Genomic DNA, 20,235 nt, shown 5'->3' on the forward strand with positions numbered 1-20,235 from the left:
ATTTGCTCTCAGACTAGAAGCCAGTGCAATATCATTATGGCAAATGAGAAGATTTGTGTATTTGTCAAAATCTGACATTGGAACACTGATCAAGGGCAAAATGGCTGGAATAGAGCGAATAAGGGAATCAGGAGGGTGGCCAGCACTGATTACCCAACTTGTTTTCTTTGAAAGGTGCCTCTACAGATTCCCTGGTTTTGGATTACTGCATGGAAGCATGCAAGTTCAGCATCTTCTAGAGAGTAGCGCCTTGCCCTCACATGGGGCTATGGGGTATAAATAGGGCACATGGCCCCAGCTGTCCTTCACTTCTTGCTGACAGCAAAAGGTGTATCAACCCCAGAGCTCACTCTGTCTTTAGCATGCACTGCATGCATTGCACTTCTGTTCTACCCCTTAATTTCTATAGTTCTTTATGGCTCAGATTTGTGTTAAATATCCCCCACATTTTGGATGCCCATGTGACTGAGGACACTGCTTCGACCCAGGCCTCTTGGCTGCTCCCTCTTTTCCAAATATTGCTTCTGTTTGGCTGACTGCGTCAGTGCTCTCTCTGCCTGGAATCACTGAGCCAGCAGCCAGCATGGTTGAACCATGCTGCCTTCCTTAACAGAGCCAGATTTCAGAAAGAGCAGCGGGGAGTGAGAAGGGAGTGCCTAATGGGGAGAGGAGACAGTCAAGCAAACTTTTCCAATAATGCCTCAGAAAAACAATCCAGATCCCTCCTACCACAAGCCGATTGCCACTTGACTCCTAGCCTTCAAATATTAATGCAATGCTAATTGTGACTCTCTGAGCTCCCTTCCTGACGCCTCCTCTTGCTGCACAATACAGATCAGATTCTCCAGGGTAACGGGCTGGGAGCTCCAGTTTCTTCTTGTGTCAGCAATCGTTCCTGGGTGGCTATCCCAGCTCAGAGCTTCCAAAGCACTGGATCCAGCCAGAGCTTTTTGTCTGTGGTGGGTGCATCAGATGGACTCTGGCAGGACTGGAGGAGTGGCACCGGTAGGTATCTTCTCATACGGATTTCATTGTGGGCTGTACTTTTGGCTCAGGGGCCCTCCCTGAACAAGATTCCTCTTTATCTCTGTGGCTATGGTGCTCTCTATTGGTGGAGTGAGACTGCTTTCCTGCCTTTATCATGTCCCAGGGAACATGGAATCTTGCCAGCCCCCATGGACAGAGGTAGAGCCCTGACTGCTTGGCTTCTGTCCTTCAGCCTAACAGGGTGGGTGTGTGAGTAGCTTTTATGCTCTGGATGGGCTGTCTGGGATTCAGGCATGAGTCTCTGATATCAGGAGACGTGGCTCCAGTTCTCAACCTGAGGATAAGAGCATGCTCTGTCAGGACTAGAAGCTTCTGGGCTTTTTCTGTATTTCAGAGAGTCCAATTTCTGCTAAATTTGTCCTAGAAGACCAGGAAAGGACTGGCAGAGTGCTTCATAATCCAGCAGCTCGCAGGATCTTGATCCTCCTTCTCTACTTCTGAAGTTCAATGAGATAACCCAAAGTGCCAGTCCTCAAATCCCGTAGTGGGCCAGTGGACATGGCTCCGAGGTAGAGGGTGTGTGTGTGTGTGTGTGTGTGTGTGTGTGTGTGTTCACATGTCCCTCCCTGGGGAAGGTGTGTGCAGAGCCATCCTGTCCATAGAATGGTTCAGCACAGCCACCCTGGGCCTCACACTTTGGGATGCCCTGCGGCAGCTGCCCCGACCGTCCTATGAACTGAGTGGGTTCCCCTTACTCAGGTTAGTCTGGGGCCAATGGCAGGGGTCATGCCTCTCTGCACACACTGCAGCAGTAGGAGCCCCGGGAAGCAGTGGATTGGTGTGCTCTGCCCACACTGGGATTGGTGTGCTCCGTTTCCAACCATCGCCGTGAACATAAGAACATTTGAACGGCCACACTGGGTTAGACCAAAGGTTCATCAACACCAGTATCCTGTCCGCCCACAATGGCCAGTGCCAAGTTCCCCAGAGGAAATGAACAGAACAGGTAATCATCAGGTAATCCCTCTCCTGTCATCCATTTCCCACCTCTGACAAATCGAGGCTAGGGACACCATTCCTGCCCATCCTGGCTAATAGCCATTGATGGACCTAACCTCCATGAATCTATCTAGTTCTTTTTTGAACCCTGTTAAAGTCTTGCATTTAACAACATCCTCTGGCAAGGAGTTCCACACGTTGACTGTTCTCTGAGTGAAGAAATACTTCCTTTTGTTTCATTTAAACCTGCTACATATTTATTTCATTTGACCCCTAGTTCTTGTGTTATGGGGAAAAACTAAAAAACGTTTTCGTATTTACTTTCTCAACACCAGTCATTGTCTTATAGATCACTATCATATCCCCCCTTAGTCTCCTCTTTTTTAAGCTGAAAGTCCCAATCTTTTTAATCATTGCTTATATGGCAGTTGTTCCAAAACCTTAATAATTTTTGTTGCCCCTTTTTGAACTTTTTCCAATGTCAAAGACAATCTCTCCCCGATGATTGGAAGAGACAAATATAGGGGTCATATTTAAAAATGGAAGAAGGAGAATCCAGAAAACTGGACTAGTCAGCCTCATCTCAGTCCCTGAAAAAATCATGGAACAGGTCTTCATGGAATCCACTTTGAAGCACTTGGAGGAGAGGAAAGTGATTATGAATAGTCAACATAGATCCACCAAGGGCAAGTCATACCTGACCAACCTGATTGTCTTCTGTGTCTTCTATGATGAGTTAACTGGCTCTGCAGATATGGGGGAAGCAGTGGACATGCTATATCTTGACTTTAGCAAAACTTTTGATACGGTCTCCCACAATATTCTTGCTAGCAAGTTAAAAATTGTATGGCTTGGATTAATGGACTGTAAGGTACATAGAAAGCTGGCTAGTTTGTTGGGCACAACAGGTAATGATCAATGGCTAGATGTCTAGTTGGCAGCCAGTATCAAACAGAGTGCCCGGGGTTGGTGCTGGGGCCGGTTTTGTTCAGCATCTTCTTTAATGATCTGCATGATGGGTTGGATTGCACCCTCAGCAATTTCATGGCTAATACTAAGTTGGGGGAGGGGTAGCTAGGCTGGAGTGTAAGGAAAGGGTCCAGAGTGACCTAGATAAATTGGAGGATTGGGCCGTACGACATCTGATGAGGTTCAACAAGGACAAGTGCAGAGTCCTGCCCTTAGGACAGAAGAATCCCAAGCACTGCTACAGGCTGGGGAACGACTGGCTAAGCAGCAGTTGAGCAGAAAAGGCCCTGGGGATTATAATGGATGAGAAGCTGCATAGGAGTCAACAGGGGGCCCTTGTTGCCAAGACGACTAATCAGTAGGAGAACGAGGGAAGTGGTTACCCCCCTCTAGTTGGCATTTGTGAGGCCACATCTGGAGTAGTGTGTGCAGTTCTGGCTTCCCACTACCAATATTCCCTCTAATATTTTCCATCCATGTGCAGAATAACTATTGTTAAATGCACCCAGGCATGTGCAGATGTGCACTAAGTATAAACACATGCTTCAGGCAGTTGTGGGCACTCTGCTAATTAGCAGCCAGTGCATAGCTAACAGGGAACACTGCCCACTGCAGAAAGGGTGTAGACAAGGTGGGAAAGTCCAGTGGAGGGCAATGAAGATGATTAGGGGGGTGGGGCACATGGCTTATGAGGCGAGGCTGAGGGGATTATTATTTAGTCAGAAGAGAAGAGTGGGGGGGGATTTAGTAGCCGCCTTCAACTACTTGAAAGGGGGGGGAGCGTTCCAGAGGGGCTGGGGAGCGGCTGTTCTCAGGGTGAAAGAGGCAGAACGAGGAGCAAAGGGCTCAAGTTGCAGTGGGGGAGGCCTAGGTTGGAAATTAGGAAAAACTCTTTCCCTAGGCGGGTGGGAAGTGCTGTGCTGGGCTCCCTGGGGAGGGGGAGGTGTTTAAGTCTCTGCTTACCTAGCTCGGTGCTGAAGGACTGGAAGGGTTACCTACGGAGGTGAACTCTCCAAGGCCAGTCGTGACAAAGCCCGGGCTGGGATGATTTAGTTGGGGCTGGTCCCAATTCGAGCAGAGAGAGTTGGCTAGACGACCTTCTGAGGTCTTTTCCAACCCTAATCTTCTATGATTCTATGTTTGTTCTTTCTAATCGCTCTTCCTCCCAGCAAGCCATCTAGACTGCATTCTGTCTTGTGGGCATTTCCCAGGTGGAACCATATTTGTAATAGGTTGATAGATTATATTCCTAACTTCGGATACAGAAATGATGAATACATACAAATAGGATAATCCTATTCAGTAAATCGGGTTGGCCAACCAGTTATACATGAAAAGCCAAAAGAGCTGTGGATAGTAGCGCAAAGAGCCACACATCCCTCCCTGAGAACCAGGCCCCCCCAGCTTCTCCCAACCCAATGCCCTCCCCCTCCCCCTGACCCAGGCCCCCTCAGGCCCCTCCCATTCTAACCCAATGCCTGGGTCTCTCCGGAGCTGCCACAGCCATGCACTTGTCCCTCCAGGAACTGGGGCATGTGCACAAAGTGGACATGTGGCTCCAAATGAGCTGTAACCCAGAGAGCCGCATTTCTGTGAGCAAAGAGCTGCATGTGGCTCAAGAGCCACAGGTCAGCCACCCCTGCAGTAAATCATAACCTTTCCAATTATATTTCACATAACCGATCTCATAAATACATCTGAGATATGCTATAATCATATCATAAGCACAGATCTGTGAAGAATATGGGGTGTAGTATTACAGGGTATCAGGCAAGACATTTCCCGTTGAGATAGAGAAGCATTAATGCCATGTTGCAAGGTACCAATGGATACTTGTGTGGAATACCGTGCACTGTTCTGGTCATATTGTTTAAATCCATATTTGATGAAGATGGAATAGATGCAGAGAAGAGCTACTAGACGATCAGGGGAATAGAGGATGTACCCTGTGAGAGGAGTCTAGAAGAGGTTGACTTGTTTAATCTCAAAAAAAGGAGAATGAGAGGGAATGTGATTGCTCTGTATAAATACACTGGGGGGAGTTAACAACAGGGAAAGTGAAGCTAATTTAAGCTAAGGGACAATGTTTGAAGTATAAAAATATAATTAGGCCCAAAAAGAATTTGAAGATCAGCTAGCCAAAAACTCAAAAAGTAATAGAAAGTTTGTTTTAAGTACTTCAGAAGCAGGAATCCTGGTAAACAGTAAGTGCGGCCGCTGGACAATTGAGATGCTAAAGGAGCACTCAAGAATAATAAAGCCATTGTGAAGATTCTAAATGAATTCTTTGCACTGGTCTTCACTGCTGAGTACATGAGGGAGAGTCCAAAACTATCCCAGACTGAGGTGTTGTTAGAGGAGGTTTTGTAACAAACTGATAAATTAAACAGTAATAAGCCAGCAGGACCAGATGGCATTCACCGAAGACTTCTGAAGGAACTCAAATGTGAAATTGTAGAACTATTAACTGTAGTTTGTAGCCTATCATTTTAAATCAGCTTCTGTATTTAATGACTGCAGGATAGCTAATGTGACACCAGCTTTTAAAATGGGCTTCAGAGGTGATCCTGGCAATTACAGACCAGGAAAATCATTTGAAACTATAGTAAAAAAACAAAATTCTTGATATATCGATGAACGTAATTTGTTGGTGAAGAGTCAACATGGTTTTTGTAAAGTGAAATGCCTCACCAATCTATTCGAATTTTGGGGTGCAGTCAACAAACATGTGGACACAGGGGATCCAGTGGATATACTGTACTTAGGTTTCCAGAAAACCTTTGATAAGGTGCCTCACAAAAGACTCAAGCAAAGTAACCTATCATGGGGTAAGAGGAAAGGTCCTCTCAATAACTGATTAGGAAACAAATGTTAGGAATAAATAGTCAGTTTTCAGAATGGAGAGAGGTAACTAGTAGTGTCCCCCAAGCATCCATATGCAGACCAATCCTAGTAAGCACATTCATAAGTGATCTGGTGAAAGGAGTAGTCAGCGAGGTCACAAAATGTGCAGCTGATACAAATTGGCCCCAGATAGTAACGTCCATAGCAGAGCTCCAAAGGGATCTCACAAAACAGGGTGAATGGGCAATAAAATGGCAGATGAAATTCAATGTTGATAAGTGCAATATAATGCACATTGGAAAACGTAATTTCAACTATACATATAATACGGCGGGGTCCAAATTAGCTGTTTCCACTCAAGAGAGAGATCTTGGGAGTCATTGCAGCTAGTTCTCTCAAAACCCCCACTCAATGTACAGCGGCAGTCAAACAGCAAACAGAATGTTTGAAATCATTAAGCAAGGACTATGTCAATAAGACAGAAAATATCATATTTCCTCTACGCATCTTGAATGCGGTGTGCAGATCTCCAAAAAGGTATATTGGCATTTGAAAAAGTTCACAACAAGGCGAAAGATGGCTACTTACCTGTAACTCTTGTTCTTTGAGATGTGTTGCTTATGTCCATTCCACTTAGGGGTGCGCGCACTGCATGCACGCGTTCTGGAAGTTTTTGCCCTTAGCAATATTCACTGGGCCAGCCAGGGAGCCCCCTGGAGCGGTGCCGGCATTACGGTGCCTATATACCCTTGCTGGCCCTCCGTCCCCTCAGTTCCTTCTTGCCGGACGCTCTGACGAAGCGGGGGTGGGTGGAACTGGAATGGACATAAGCAACACATCTCGAAGAGCAACAGTTACTGGTAAGTAGCCGTCTTTTCTTCTTCGAGTGCTTGCTTATGTCCATTCCACTTAGATGATTCCCAAGCCATACCTTCGGAGGTGGGGTCGGAGCCTAAGTAGCAATAGACTGCAACACTGCTCTACCAACCACTGCATCCTGTCTAGCCTGCTGAGTGACTGCATAGTGGGTAGTAAAAGTATGAACAGACACCCATGTGGCTGCTCTACATATTCTATGATTGGCACCTGAGCCAGGAATGCTACTGAGGAGGCCTGGGCTTTAGTGGAGTGGGCTGTAATCGATAGGGCCTGCTTTCCCTTAAGATCGCAACACGATTGAATGCAGGCCGTGATCCATGAGGAAAGGCACTGGGCCGAGATGGGGAGGCCCTTCATTCTTTCCACTATGGTAACAAACAGCTGAGTTGATCTGTGAAATGGCTTTGTCCTTTCCAAATAAAAGGCTCCTTCCTTTTGTGGTGACTCCAGGTTGTCCCTGTCTCTCCCTCTGGCAGGCTGCCTATACTACTGCTGAGCCCGGGGGCAGATGGGAGAAAAGGTGTTTGTGGCCTGACGGAAGCACAAAATATCTCCTTTCCACCCTTTCTGCGTCGGGGGAAATCGATGCTGGGGGTCTGCCAAAGGTTCTTTGTAATTTTGGCCACTGTTTTATTTATTGGGAGGGCAAACCCAGCTCTAGCTCTATAAGCAGTTGGACCCTGGGCCATACTGGAACGCTGTCTCTAGTTGGTGATAGGCCAGTGCCTAGCCACCTGGCCCTGGGGCTTCCCAGATGTGAAGGGACATGGATCTTGGGGTGGTCTCTGGATCTGCTACTACATTCTTCTTGGTATCAGAACTTTGGCACATGCCCCTCAGAACACTTGCCATTCTTTTGCTGTTGTACAGCACTTCCCTGGCATCTGTCAGAGGGTCATTGCTTTATGCAGTGGGCAGTGTCACTGGGCAGGAGGCTCTCTGCTTCTCCATCTCCGTGCCTTCGGTTTTTTAATAAGGGACCCAATTCCCATATGGCATTATTGTGCTGTGCACCTCTCAGGGGAGTAAGACTGTCACAGCAGTACCCTATGACTTATGAGAGGCCAAACTACCAAGCACAGCTCACTCCAACGCCCTTCCTGGGGGATAATCATTCATTCCCCCTGCACGGGGCAAACGGATGGTCAGGAGCATGTGTAACCGCCACTGGGCGGATTTGAACCTGGGACCTCGGGAGCTGACTATTGGAGCCTCTACCCTCTGAGCTAAAAGCCAGCTGGCTCCCAACTCATCTTGTAGAGGTCTCTTGGTCTTAACTGTTGTGATCTAGGTACCACTTGCATTGCTCAGTAACCACACTAGGTGTGTGGCTTACACATGCTTCCTCTTTCACACTTGTCTGAGTCCCAGTAGTCTGCTCAGCTAAGGACTTCTAACAGCCAGGAGTCAAACAGCCAAGATCCCAGCAACAACAAGCCAGAGCACTGGTGCCTGTTACTGGCTGGGGAGTGGACAGGAGTGCCTCAGGACAAGAAGTGAGGCCATCGCGAGGATGCACAATGGCAAGGTACCCTACAGCCTGCAGAGTGTGTGGGCTGGTATAAGACAGAGCTTGTCTTTGCTTTCTTTGAAATATTCCTGGGGAAGGGTCAACTTTCCTGTAGTTTGTGTCATAATAAAATACATATCCTGGACACATGACTGGAGAAATGAATCGTGAAAAGATGCCTTAAAAGAAAGTGCTTAACTCAAGCTGGGCAAAGACTGAAAACATTTGTTTGAATGATACACTGGACATGGGTATCCACTCACTTATGCCTGCTTTATGCTGGCACAGCTCCATGAACTTCCGGTGTAAATGGCAGCAAGATCCACCCCTTGAATTTCCTTCCATTCATAACCTTTTATATTTGTCTCTCCTGACATTTGTGTAGGGAAATTTTTGTCTCAGGAATGTGAGTGGCACAGGAGAGTGTAGTAAATACTTGTGTTAATATGCATTGGCACCATTGCTTGTATTGGCATTGGAAAGAGACAGCTGAGGGACTGGCACATATCCCGTCAGGTCACAGGAACAATAGCAAGTAACTTGGGACACATTACAAAAGGCAAATACTAGAAATTCCATCCAATAATATACAAGGAACCTGTAAATTGAATCATGTAGGCTTAAACTATTCAAACACAATTTCAGATAACGAAAGACTTCTAAACCTGTTCCTGGATAAATTGGGAGTAGGAAAAGGGACAAAAGCATCAAAGAAGTGGGGGTTGATTTTGTTTTTTCTGTGAGTAGCCCACTCCGGTTCTGAATCTCACAGGGGTGAGAACAGTCAAGAGCCTCACATGACAGGTCAGTGCTGTGCTGGCATGCAGACTATGTATGCTGGAGGCCAACTGAAACTGGGAGGTGAGAGCTGTAAGGGCACTCATAATACCGCTTGCCAACTGGCACTACCTGCAAGTGGCCACAGAACTGCTGGAATCAAAGGGAAAAGCAGGAGAAGGAGCCCATGTTATACCAGGAGATGCAGACGCTGAAAGATGTTGCATGTTTTCAGAGGTGAACGAGCCCTCCTTTCCCTGTTTCATTTTAGACTCTAGTCCCAGTGAATCCTCTACAGATGGGAGTAAGCTGCACACCAGCCACAGTGAACGAGGAATTATCCACACACACCAGAACAGAGCCAGTGAGTACAGGCTTTCATATTCCTTCTAAAATTCAGATACAAGCATCAGAGCTTCCTAGATATTCTGCTGTGAAACAGCCTGTGGCAATCCTTTAGCTAGCATATCAGTGGTGTATGCTAGTGAATTTCCATGCTCACAGGAACTGTTAAATAGCATACACTTAAAAAACAAAAACTGGTCTGGAAGCACTTTATAGACTTGTAACCCTTCTGCCGGGTAGGCCTGGCAGTAACCAAGGCTGGGTTCAATATCTTGGGGTTCATCTCACATAGAACCGGCTCGAGCCCCCACCCAGTAATCTGGGAAATTCACACACCCCTGGGCGCCTCTGAGAGGCAATGCTTCCCCACTCGCAAGCACTGAGTCTGAGTGTAGGAAAGAAACATTTAATGAAACAGAGAGAGAAGTCATACGGCATTAACTTGGGGAAAACACCACAAACAGAGTTCATAACCTGAACATGAACCAAGCCCCCTCCCACCCAGCCAAGAATCGCCCGAAGTCCAAAGAGTCCGACATCCCAAAAGTCTCTGTCCCTGGTCCATGCCACCCAGAGTCCCAAAGTTCACCCGCAGGGCTTCACCTCCCAACCTGGGTAGAAATGGAGGTGGGGGGATAGATAGGGGGCACCTTATATGAAACACCGCCATGCTCCACCAGCTGTCTCGTCCCACGCCACTGGATGCTCCGCTGGGCGCCTGCCGCCGCTCCTCACCTGCTGCCACCACTGGCCGCTGCTCCACACCACAGGTCGCCGCTCCTCGCCTGCCGCTGCTCCACGCCACGCCGCTGGTCGCCACTCCTTGCCTGCCGCCACTCCACGCCACGCCACCGCTCCACACCACAGGTCGCCGCTCCTTGCCTGCCGCTGCTCCACGCCATGCCGCTGGTCGCCACTCCTTGCCTGCCGCCACTCCACGCCACGCCACCGCTCCACACCACAGGTGGCCACTCCTCGCCTGCCACCGCTCCACGCCACTGGCTGCAATAGGCCTGGCTCTCAGTCAAACCAGTGATTTCAGCTCTCAGTGATTTCAACTCTTTAACCACCAGCTGGACTGGCAAATGAATCCAGCTTTCACTGGACTAGCAAAATAAAAGTCTCCTTAGGGAGTCTGCTTTAGGTCTGTCCTTAAAACAAAGGGGGAAAGGTGCAGGCTGGGCCAATCTTATAGCTCACACCTGGCAGGTGTGATGCAGGCTGACTCAAGCCCTTTAACCCTTTCCCCCAGCTCTGTTCACTCAACTCTGGAAGGGGGGAGGCTTGCTCTTCCGAAACCTCTTCCCATGATGGTGGTGTCTCTCCTGCAAGCACTGGTGGCATGTTTTACAGTTCCCACATTTAGGGGTAGCATGATTAGTGACCCCCACAACAGTCCCAAATTATATACAATTCTCCACATTCCATTCCAACACTGACCCTCCATCACCCCTGGCTGAATGGGATTTCCATAGCCACACCTCGGATTCTCTCCTGAGCAGTATTTACATGTCAACAGTTAACAGTTAATTACCTTGCAGAGCTAAACAACTGTAGTGGGCACACCCACCCCTCCTTTCAGCTGGCTGACAGCAAGCAGCAGTGCAGCCCCTGCTTACAGACTAACAAAACATATAGATGATATTGTGAGCTTTTGTGGGCAATACCATCTGCATGTTTTGTTAGTCTATATAGTGCTACCAGACCATTTGTTGTTCTTTAAGTTTATCCTGTACAGACTAACTCGGCTACCCCCTGAAGCTGTTTAACAAATATTCATTTATTGGATGGGACAAATCCTCAGCTGTTGTCAACTAGCCTTGAGCCAATGATTTCAGTAAAACTGAAAATTGACTTCCACAGAGCTGTATCATCTACGTCAGCTGAAGACTGCCCCAAAATGTTTATATTGTATTTTCAGATATTTTACAGTGAGATTGGAAATGGCTGTAAATTGTCATAATTTAAAGTGTGTTCCCTTGGGCAGGGTTCTCAACCTTTTTCTTTCTGAGCCCCCTTCCCTCTCAAACATAATATACAAACTCCACAGTCCATCTGGGCCACAAGTGGTTTTCTGCATATGATAGCCTGGGCCACTGTTAGGGGGTAGCAGTCAGGGCATTTGCAAAGGATCCTACACCATAGGGCACCCCACAACGCTAAGTTGCTCAGGCTTCAACCCCAGGTAGCAGGGCTCAGGGCCCCAGGCTTCAGTCCTGCATAGCAGGGCTTACGCTTTATGCCCAAGGCCTACCCAGTCTCACACTGTTCGGCTGCATCTAGACTGGCAAGTTTTTCTGCAAAAGCAGCTGCTTTTGTGGAAAAACTTGCCAGCTGTCTACACTGGCCGCTTGAATTTCTGCAAGAACACTGAGGATCTCATGTAAGATTGTCAGTGTTCTTGCAGAAATGCTATGCTGCTCCCGTTCGGGCAAAAGCCCTATTGCACAAATGCTTCTGCGCAAGAGGGCCAGTGTAGACAACGCGGTATTGTTTTGCGCAAAAAAGGCCCGATGGCGAAAATGGCGATCGGGGCTTTCTTGTACAAAACCGCGTCTAGATTGGCACGGACGCTTTTCCGCAAAAAGTGCTTTTGCGGAAAAACATCCGTGCCAATCTAGACGCTCTTTTCCGCAAATGCTTTTAACGGAAAAACTTTTCCATTAAAAGCATTTGCGGAAAATCATGCCAGTCTATACGTAGCCGTCTTGTTTAGGGAATCCCCTGAAACCTGCTTGTGAGCCCCAGAGGGCCATGGATCCCCTGATTAAGAATCACTGCTCTAAGGTACCTGGGTTTTACTAGAGGGCTAGTCAAGTACTGACTTCCCTGCAGATGAATATCATTACCCTGTCTGTATTTTTAATAATGCAAACCACTATACTGTTAAAGCAAAATACCCCTTAAAATTGTTCCTACTTGGTCTCTGTCCCGAGCATATAGCCTGTAGAGGATACAGTTGCCATTCAGTAGTAAACTACATCCCTGCTCTTCCCCTTGCCCTGCGCCTCTTTTACATCCTAGTATACTCAAGGAGTGGATAGAGGAGGTATCTGAGCCATTAGCTATCATCTTTAAAAGTCATGGAAATCAGGAGAGATTGTAAAAGACTTGAAAAGGGCAAATATAGACCCATCTATAAAAAGGGAAATAAGAACAACCCACGAAATTACAGACCAGTCAGCTTAACTGACTGGTGCATAAGTGGTTGGATAACTCTTCTCAGAGAGTAGTTATTAATGGTTCACAGTCATGCTGGAAGGGCATAGCAAGTGGGGTGCCCACAGGAGTCGGTTTGGGACCACTTCTGCTCAATATCTTCATCAACAATTTAGATGATAGCATAGAGAGTATGCTTATTAAATTTGCAGATGATACCAAGCTGCAAGTGGGAGGAGTTGCAAGTGCTTTGGAGGCTAAGGTCATAATTCAAAATGATCTGGACAAACTGGATAAATGGTCTGAGGTAAACAGGATGAAGTTTAATAAGGACAAATGCAAAGCACTCCACTTAGGAAGGAACAATCAGTTTCACACAGAGGGGATGTCTACACAGCAAAGTTATTTTGAAATAACTTTACTAGCGTCTACACAGCAAAACTGCTATTTCGAAATTAATTCGAAATAGCGGAGCGCTTATTTCTAATTTGGTAAACCTCATTCCATGAGGAATAACACCAAATTCGAAATAACTATTTCGAAATAGTACGCCCACACCGAGTGGACGCTGAATCGCATTTAAGGCCAGACGGAACCAGGTCCAGCAGGGCATCAGGTCAGGAGTTACTTTGTGTGGCTGCTGCCTACGGCTATCTGAGGCCTGTGCTTAAAGGGACTCCCCCTGGACAGCCGGTTCTCAGGTTTCCCTGCTTGCTTGCCTACCTCGACGGGACAGCAAAGCATTTTGTCTCTGCATGCTCTGGTTGCTCTCACTCGGGACACCACAGCACTCTGCAACATGGAGCCAGAGCTGCCCCTGGGCACTTTGGTGCTTCTCTTGGACACATTGCTGTGAGCCTGGCTGCACTTTCTGTGACTGTCTAGGAAGGAGTACTGCAGAAAGGGATCTAGGGGTCATAGTGGACCACAGGTTAAATATGAGTCAACAGTGTGACACTGTTGCAAAAAAAAAAAAAAAAAAGCAAACATGATTCTGGGATGCATTAACAGGAGTGTTATGAGCAAGAAATCAGAAGTAATTCTTTCACTCTACTCTGCACCGATTAGGCCTCATTTGGAGTATTGTATTCAGCTCTGGGCACCACCTTTGAAGAGAGATGTGGAGAAATTGGAGAAGATCCAGAGAAGAGCAATAAAAATGATGAAAGGTCTAGAAAACATAACCTATGAGGAAAGACTAAAAGAACTGGGTTTGTTTAGTCTAGAAAAGAGAAGACTGAGAGGGGACATGATAGCAGTTTTCAAGTACCTCAAAAGGTATTACAAGGAGGAAGGTGAAAAATTGTTCTCCTTGACCTCTGATAGGACAAGAAGCAATGGGTTTAAATTGCAGCAAGGGAGGATTAGGACATTAGGAAAAAACTTCCTATCAGAGTTGTTAAACACTGGAATAAATTGCCTAGGGAGGATGTGGAATCTCCATCACTGGAGATATTTTAGAGCAAGTTAGATTGACATCCATCAGAGATGGTCTAGTTGGTGCTTGGTCCTGCCGTGAGGACAGGGGACTAGACTTGATGACCTCTCAAGATTTCTTTCAGTTATAGTACTCTATGATTCTGTGATTCTACATAAAATTGTATTTCTCCTGTCCCTTCCAGCCACAAGGTCCTTCAACATGCTGCAACCCAGTGAGGCCAGTGAATCACTTGTAACAGAGCCAAAGCTCAGCAAATCCCTGCAGAAGGCCAGGATCACAGCCATGTTTGCACACACCGTATGTCGCTCACTCATCCCTGCAGCTCCCTTTGGACTTGCTCTCCCTTTCTGTCTATTTTTGCTTGACCTCACCTCTGCTCTCCAGCAGAACTTCCCAGGTTTCTGATCAATACTCCAGGCAACAATCCCGATTTAGCTATAATCTGTTGTCTGTGACAGCATCACCAATCTTCCTTGAGTCAAATGCTTCCATTCTCTTTGCTGGCTGCAGGCTGAGGACCCGTAGAGAAGACATGATAGTGGCCAATAGAACAAACTCTGGGAACTGTGCTGGCCATGTATTTGCTCAGATACTATGCCCCAGACACTTGGATTGCTTCTAGAAATCAGAAGATTGAGCAAAGTAGCAGCATCTGAGACATTTGTTCTTTCAACCGTCAACATTTTTCACAAAAGCTTTTGTGCCTGGTTTAGTATTTTTTGTATAACTGCTATTAAGAAACAAAACCATCAAGGCTGTCAGTACATCACAGAGCTGACCAGGGCATAGCTGTATTTAGGTCTGCTCCCACTGGCCCTCCTGAACATTTGTGCTCATGCAGGATAGTGGCTGCTTTGCTGCTGAAAGTGCTACCCTGCTCTGAACACACCCAAATGTGAACAGAGAAGGTGTTTTGCTCCTAAGGCTCCTGCTCTTCACAGCCAGAGCATGTTCCATCCCCACAGCCTCTGGATGGTGCTAGTGCATGTCAGTCTTGCCCTTCGGTTATCTACCCACCCACCAGCTCTCAGCAGTGCAGTCTGGCAGTTGGAGGACACTTCATAATCTGGGCTCCTAGGCTGCAGTGCTATGGGCAGCTGGAGGGATGGGGTGCGCAAACACACACCTGTGTGAAATGCAGAGTACAGATTTCTCCAAGACAGATTCTTGGAATTGGATCTGGGACTAGAGCCTGGAATCTGGCTGAGCTGTGCTGTCAGAATCCAGTTGAGCAGGAGAGGGCAAAATGGTGGCTTAAAACCCCCTATATATGCTTTGGTCCCGCATGCACCCAGGGGTCCGTTTGACTCCCAGTGTATCTTAGAGCAGTCTCAAGGTCAATCTCAGCTATGCTGGCTAGAACAGCTCCTAGTGGCCATTCTGCTAGCCCAGGGTTACATACATAGTCCCTTCCAGCCCACACTACCCCTTGACCAGCTCCAGCACCTCTCTTATATAGGAATAGATGACAGCCACTCCTACACAAGGCAAATACCCACCTTCCTTCTTAGTGCTGCTTTCTCTGTCTGAGTCGAGCAAGCCAGCCCGCATAGGCAGAAGGATGTAACCCAATGTGTTCTTACTTCATCTCCCTCTGGTAAATTGCATGAAGGCCTCTTAAAAACCAGCTGTACTGCAAAAACATGAGCTGTGACTCCTATCACTGTTCAGGGTGAGAAAACTGCACCAGCAAATCTTGTGCAGAGCAGCTGCATCTCCACAACACTAGATGTGCCAAACTCGTCAGACCTCGATGCCTGTGTGCCCACTCATGACGAAAAAGGCCACTTGATTCCTGAGTGGAAGCGGCAAGTGATGGTGAGGAAGCTGCAGGCTCGACTGGAAGGAGAAGAAAGCATGGGTAGGAAGGTATGTTACTGAGCTGAGAACTGGTTTTTGTAGGCCGGGTTGGAAAGTCTTTATCATCTTCTTCTTCTTTGTCCTGTTCCTCTCTGCTTCTCCCCAGCTTACACCTTAATTTCTTCTCAGGCATGTCATGCCTTACCTCAGTCCTGAGCTTTAATTGCATGAGATCATTGCACCCCGATTTTCTTTTGCTGATATAGTCACCAGTAAACCATCACAAGGGTTCAACTCACAGTCCCAGCGTAGGGCAGGGCCCAGACCTCCGGATTTAAAGTTCAGCACACAAGGGCTTGCACATAATGGATTTCTGAGGAGCATTCCAGTTCAATTCAAACCAAAATCTTTCTTACCAAAAACAATTTTTCAAAAGGAAAACTCTAAATGCTTATTTCAGTGAAAACCCTGTCTGTCTGAACCATATGATTCAGCGCCATTGTAAAGACCCAATGAAATCTACTTGGTCCCAGAATAAGGACTGTGCACTCAGAAAAGACAATGACTTTCAGGCCAACACGCCCTTTGGAACAAGTCACAGAGAGTTTCTCAAGCCGTCTGCAGCAGTGTGTTCCGTTTTGCTATTTCGAAATAGCGTGTCCACACTAAGTGGACCCTGAACCAAAGTTCAGGCTGGCCGGAACCAGTGCTGCAGGACATCAGGTTAGGACTTGAGTGTGTGGGGCTGCTGCCTGAGGCTAACTGAGCTCCGTGCTTAAAGGGACCCGACCCCCACCCCGGATAGACAGTTCTCAGAGTTCCCCGTTTGCTTGTCTACCTCGATGAGGGACAGCAAAGCAGTCCTGTCTTGGAGAGCCCTGAGTGCCCACACTCGGCACATCACAGCACTCAGCCACATGGAGCCAGAGCTGCCCCTGGGCACGCTGGTGCGTCTTGTGGGGTCGGTGCCATTAGCCCGGCTGCACTTGCTGCAGGCTGCCATCTGGGGGCTGTCAGGATCCAGGAGGCCCTGAGGGAGAGCGTCCACCATGAGGAGCCCTCAGAGCCTCCCAGGTCCTCTCCACCGGGGGCTCGTGCCACATTCCTCCCTCATGTCCTTCCACTTACCCCTCTCTAGTCCCCCTTCCTGATGTCAAATAAAAGACACTTGTGTTCAAAAATAGAAACTGAACAAAACTAGGGGTGGGAGGGATGAGCTTCTGGGGAGACTGGGAAAAAGAAGGTGGGAGAGGGGAAGAGAGAGGATGGGAGAGGGGAGGGGGAAACCTGGGAGGAGGGAGCTGGAAGGGGGAAGCAAGGGGAAGAAGGGGGGGGGGAAGCTAAGGGCTCAGGATTGGGGGTCTCACCAGACCAACCTGACTTTCATGCAAACCTGCTCCTGGGTTCGCATGTGGCCTTTAGTGGCCAGGCTGGCAGCTATCCTGCCATAGACAGCTGCATTCCTCTATCTAGGGCTGAGATCATGGACGTTGGGGGCATCCACCCCAAACCTGAATAAGGTCCATGATCTCCACCCTGGACCAGGAATACGCCTGCCTTCTCCAGCCCGTCAGGCTCCTGGGAGCTGGCAGACTGCTCCTGGGGAGCAGTGGAGGGCTGGCTGCCAGTGGCTTGCGGGCTCATGTTTTGGGGCCACTGGGTCAGGGGCCCTGGTGGCCACTGCTGGCTCTGAGCTGGCAGGCTTGGAGCTGGCACAGGCACTGTGGCCAGGGTCTATCCCTTTAATGTCTCCAGGGCTGGGGAGAGGAGAGTAAGCTTTCATGGTTGTGCCCAGAGTGGCCACAAGGGCTTCCTGGGAAGGGCTGGAGGCCCCCTATTTCGAATTAAGTGTCTACACAGCACTTAATTTGAAATAGCTATTTCGAATTTGGCGTTACTCCTTGTAGAATGAGGTTTACCAAATTCGAAATAAGGGCTCCACTATTTGGAATTTATTTCGAAATAGTGGTTTGCCTGGGTAGATGCTATTAAAGTTTATTGAAATAACTGCTGTTATTTCAAATTAACTTTGAAGTGTAGACATGCCCTTAGAGGTTTTTAAGGCCCGGCTTGACAAAGCCCTGGCTGGGATGATTGAGTTGGTGTTAGTCCTGCTTTGAGCAGGGGTTTGGAATGGATGAGCGCCGGAGGGCTCTTCCACCCAAATCTTCTAAGATTCTATGATTCAAGGAGGGGTCTAAGACCTGCATGTTAAGGAGGTGGCCCCTTTGTCTTCTTTAGTGGTCTCAGCCTCTCTAATCATCAGTTGCAGGAGCTGTGGGCGTCAAAACTTACATGCACATCCATCATAGCTGGGGTGTCACATGGGGTTTGTGTGTGGAGGGGGGCGTCTCTTGAAGCCTTGGCTCTAGATTACATTAGTGACCTCCTACAGTTTCTCACTTTCTGTCTCCTACATGTAGGGCAGTGGAGGCAGTTCAGTGGAGGTGGGGGACTGGAGGTACTCCCAGACCCACAATGGCATCCTGGGCCCCTTCGGGGAGCTGCTGGCTGAGGATGACATACTTTACTTGGAGAAGCAGATTGAGAATCTACAACTGAGAAAAAGGTGTCAGGAGTGCGAGAGCGAGCTGGGGCGTCTGGCGGAGGAGCTGCAGACTGTCCTTCCTGCCCCCATTGTCAACATCACCATCAACAGCCAGTTCCTGCACCAGGATGGCGAGGCGCTCCCAGACTGGTGCAGCCGCATCTCTGGAGTGGTGAAAAGCATGTCTGTACTGCTCTCTAATGCAAACAGCCTGAGAAAGGAGGAGATGCCAAGCCCTCAAGTACCATCAGAGCCTGCTGAGGGGAAGCACCCTGCCAGTGGCAGCGCAGAGAGGGAGATCCTGGAGTGTGGCGTCTCTGTCAGGAAGCTGAGGGGTAACTTTGAGAAACAAGTTCTCCCAGGCCGAAGAATGGCCTCAGAGCTCCGAGGGGCAGAGGCCATGCCTTGGGAACACTCAGGAGCCTGCTGGCCAGGTGAGGATGTCAGTCCTCAGACACAGTGGAGCACCAGTGAGAACCAGAGAAAACCACTCTGTGAAGATTATGCGTTTCAAGATGCGGAGAATGCCAGTGACTCTGGGGTCACCTGCAAAGAGGCTTTTTCTGACACGAGCAGGTTTCTTGTCCCAGTGGCAGAGTCCATTAGCCTCAGGAAAGAACGAATAGTGATGCTATTTCTGAACCACTGGAAGAAATCTGCTTATACACCTTCCTTAAAAACCATGGCCAGGAAAACACTGGAGTCCCAAAGGGACAGGAAAATGGGAGAGGTGGAAGGCGCTGCAGTGGTCAGAAAGGAACGGATTCCTAAAGAGAAGCTGGTGGAGGAATTGGGCAAACTGGGCTGTTTAATTCAGCAAAGGAACACCATCAAGAATCTGATAAGCAACTGGAAAGACATCATCTCTCAGGTGCCCTCCCCACAGATCCAGCCCCTCAACCGCCACCAGGCTGTCTATTCCCCAGAGCAGTTCCTTCCCTGCATCAGAGGGGTGGCCACTGATTACAACAGCCTAACCCTTGACCTCTTTATGCTCGGCTACTTCCACATCCTGGAGCTGGACCTTCCTCAGGAGGAACGCAAGATGAGGCACCTGCTGTGCTTTGAGGTGTTTGACCACTTGGGTCGACATCGCTGGGAGACTGTGCGAGCCTTCCACAAGGCCGTGACTGATGAAATCAGTGCTGGCAAGCGAGGCTGGAAAGACAGCTTTGAGGACATTAAGATCAGGTTTTTTGGTAATGCCAAGGACCCTGCCAGGGAGCTCAAACCAAGAAGAGAGTCAGCGGAATGCGCTCTAAAGCCAGTGTCCAGATTTGGGCTCCAGAGCACTTCTCTCAAGCAGCGAGGACATGATCCAGGAAACTCTTCTGAGCTTGGCAGCTTCAGCAGCAATGAGATCTGCAGGTACATTGACCGCAGTTTTGCCTTCTGGAAGGAGAAAGAAGCCGAGATCTTTGACTTTGAGGAATTGCACACGTTAGAACTGCCTTCCCAGGCTTTGAGTGAATGAGAGCTTGTGGGGCTGGATTGCTCCCAGAACATCTAGCTTCTCCTCCTCCCCATCTCTCAAACACTGCAATGAATAAGCTTTGAGGGGCTCAGAAACTCCACATGCAGCAGACTGCCTGGGCTGAGGGAGAGATTTCAAAACTAGCAGGATGATTTTCAAAAGCACAGATATTAATTAGGTACCCAGCTCCTATTGTACTTCTGACAATCTCCTCCAAGGCTCTTGGCCTATTCAGGTATTAAGGTGGAATGCCTCTTCTTTTCCAATCAGCTGCCATCTCTTAAATAAGACAGTTCTCCACCTATCCCCTACACCCCAGGCCACCCTCCTCTGCTGTGTGAGCAGGCCAGGATTAGCTGTTACATCTCTCGCTGGAGACTCTCCCACGATTGTTCATCTGCACAGTATGACCTTAAACCTTGTGGAAGCAGAACCTGCCAAAGGGCTGCCCTCTGCACAAACACTCACAGACTCTGGTACTGTGGGATACCTTGACAAGTACA

At 48.3% G+C, this 20,235-nt stretch overlaps 1 protein-coding gene across 1 annotated transcript; it reads left to right on the plus strand.

Moving 5' to 3' along the window:
* Nucleotides 1–14,108: 14,108 nt before the first annotated feature.
* On the plus strand, nucleotides 14,109–20,235 carry ESPNL (espin like). Its single transcript, XM_006133744.3, has 3 exons — nucleotides 14,109–14,207; nucleotides 15,582–15,779; nucleotides 18,134–20,235. The coding sequence occupies exons 1-3, from the start codon at nucleotides 14,109–14,111 to the stop codon at nucleotides 19,730–19,732; spliced, it is 1,896 nt and encodes a 631-aa protein (XP_006133806.3). The 3' UTR covers nucleotides 19,733–20,235.

This window comes from Pelodiscus sinensis, unplaced genomic scaffold (genome assembly GCF_049634645.1).
Source record: "Pelodiscus sinensis isolate JC-2024 unplaced genomic scaffold, ASM4963464v1 ctg41, whole genome shotgun sequence".
Classification (NCBI taxonomy): Eukaryota; Metazoa; Chordata; order Testudines; family Trionychidae; genus Pelodiscus; species Pelodiscus sinensis.

What these genes read in the sequence shown, in the direction of transcription:
- ESPNL (XM_006133744.3), top strand. Translation starts at nt 14,109, where the DNA reads ATGCTGCAACCCAGTGAGGCCAGTGAATCACTTGTAACAGAGCCAAAG. An exon ending in CAGCCATGTTTGCACACACC is followed by an intron (nt 14,208 to 15,581) that starts GTATGTCGCTCA and finishes ATCACTGTTCAG; the next exon opens with GGTGAGAAAACTGCACCAGC. An exon ending in AAGAAAGCATGGGTAGGAAG is followed by an intron (nt 15,780 to 18,133) that starts GTATGTTACTGA and finishes TCCTACATGTAG; the next exon opens with GGCAGTGGAGGCAGTTCAGT.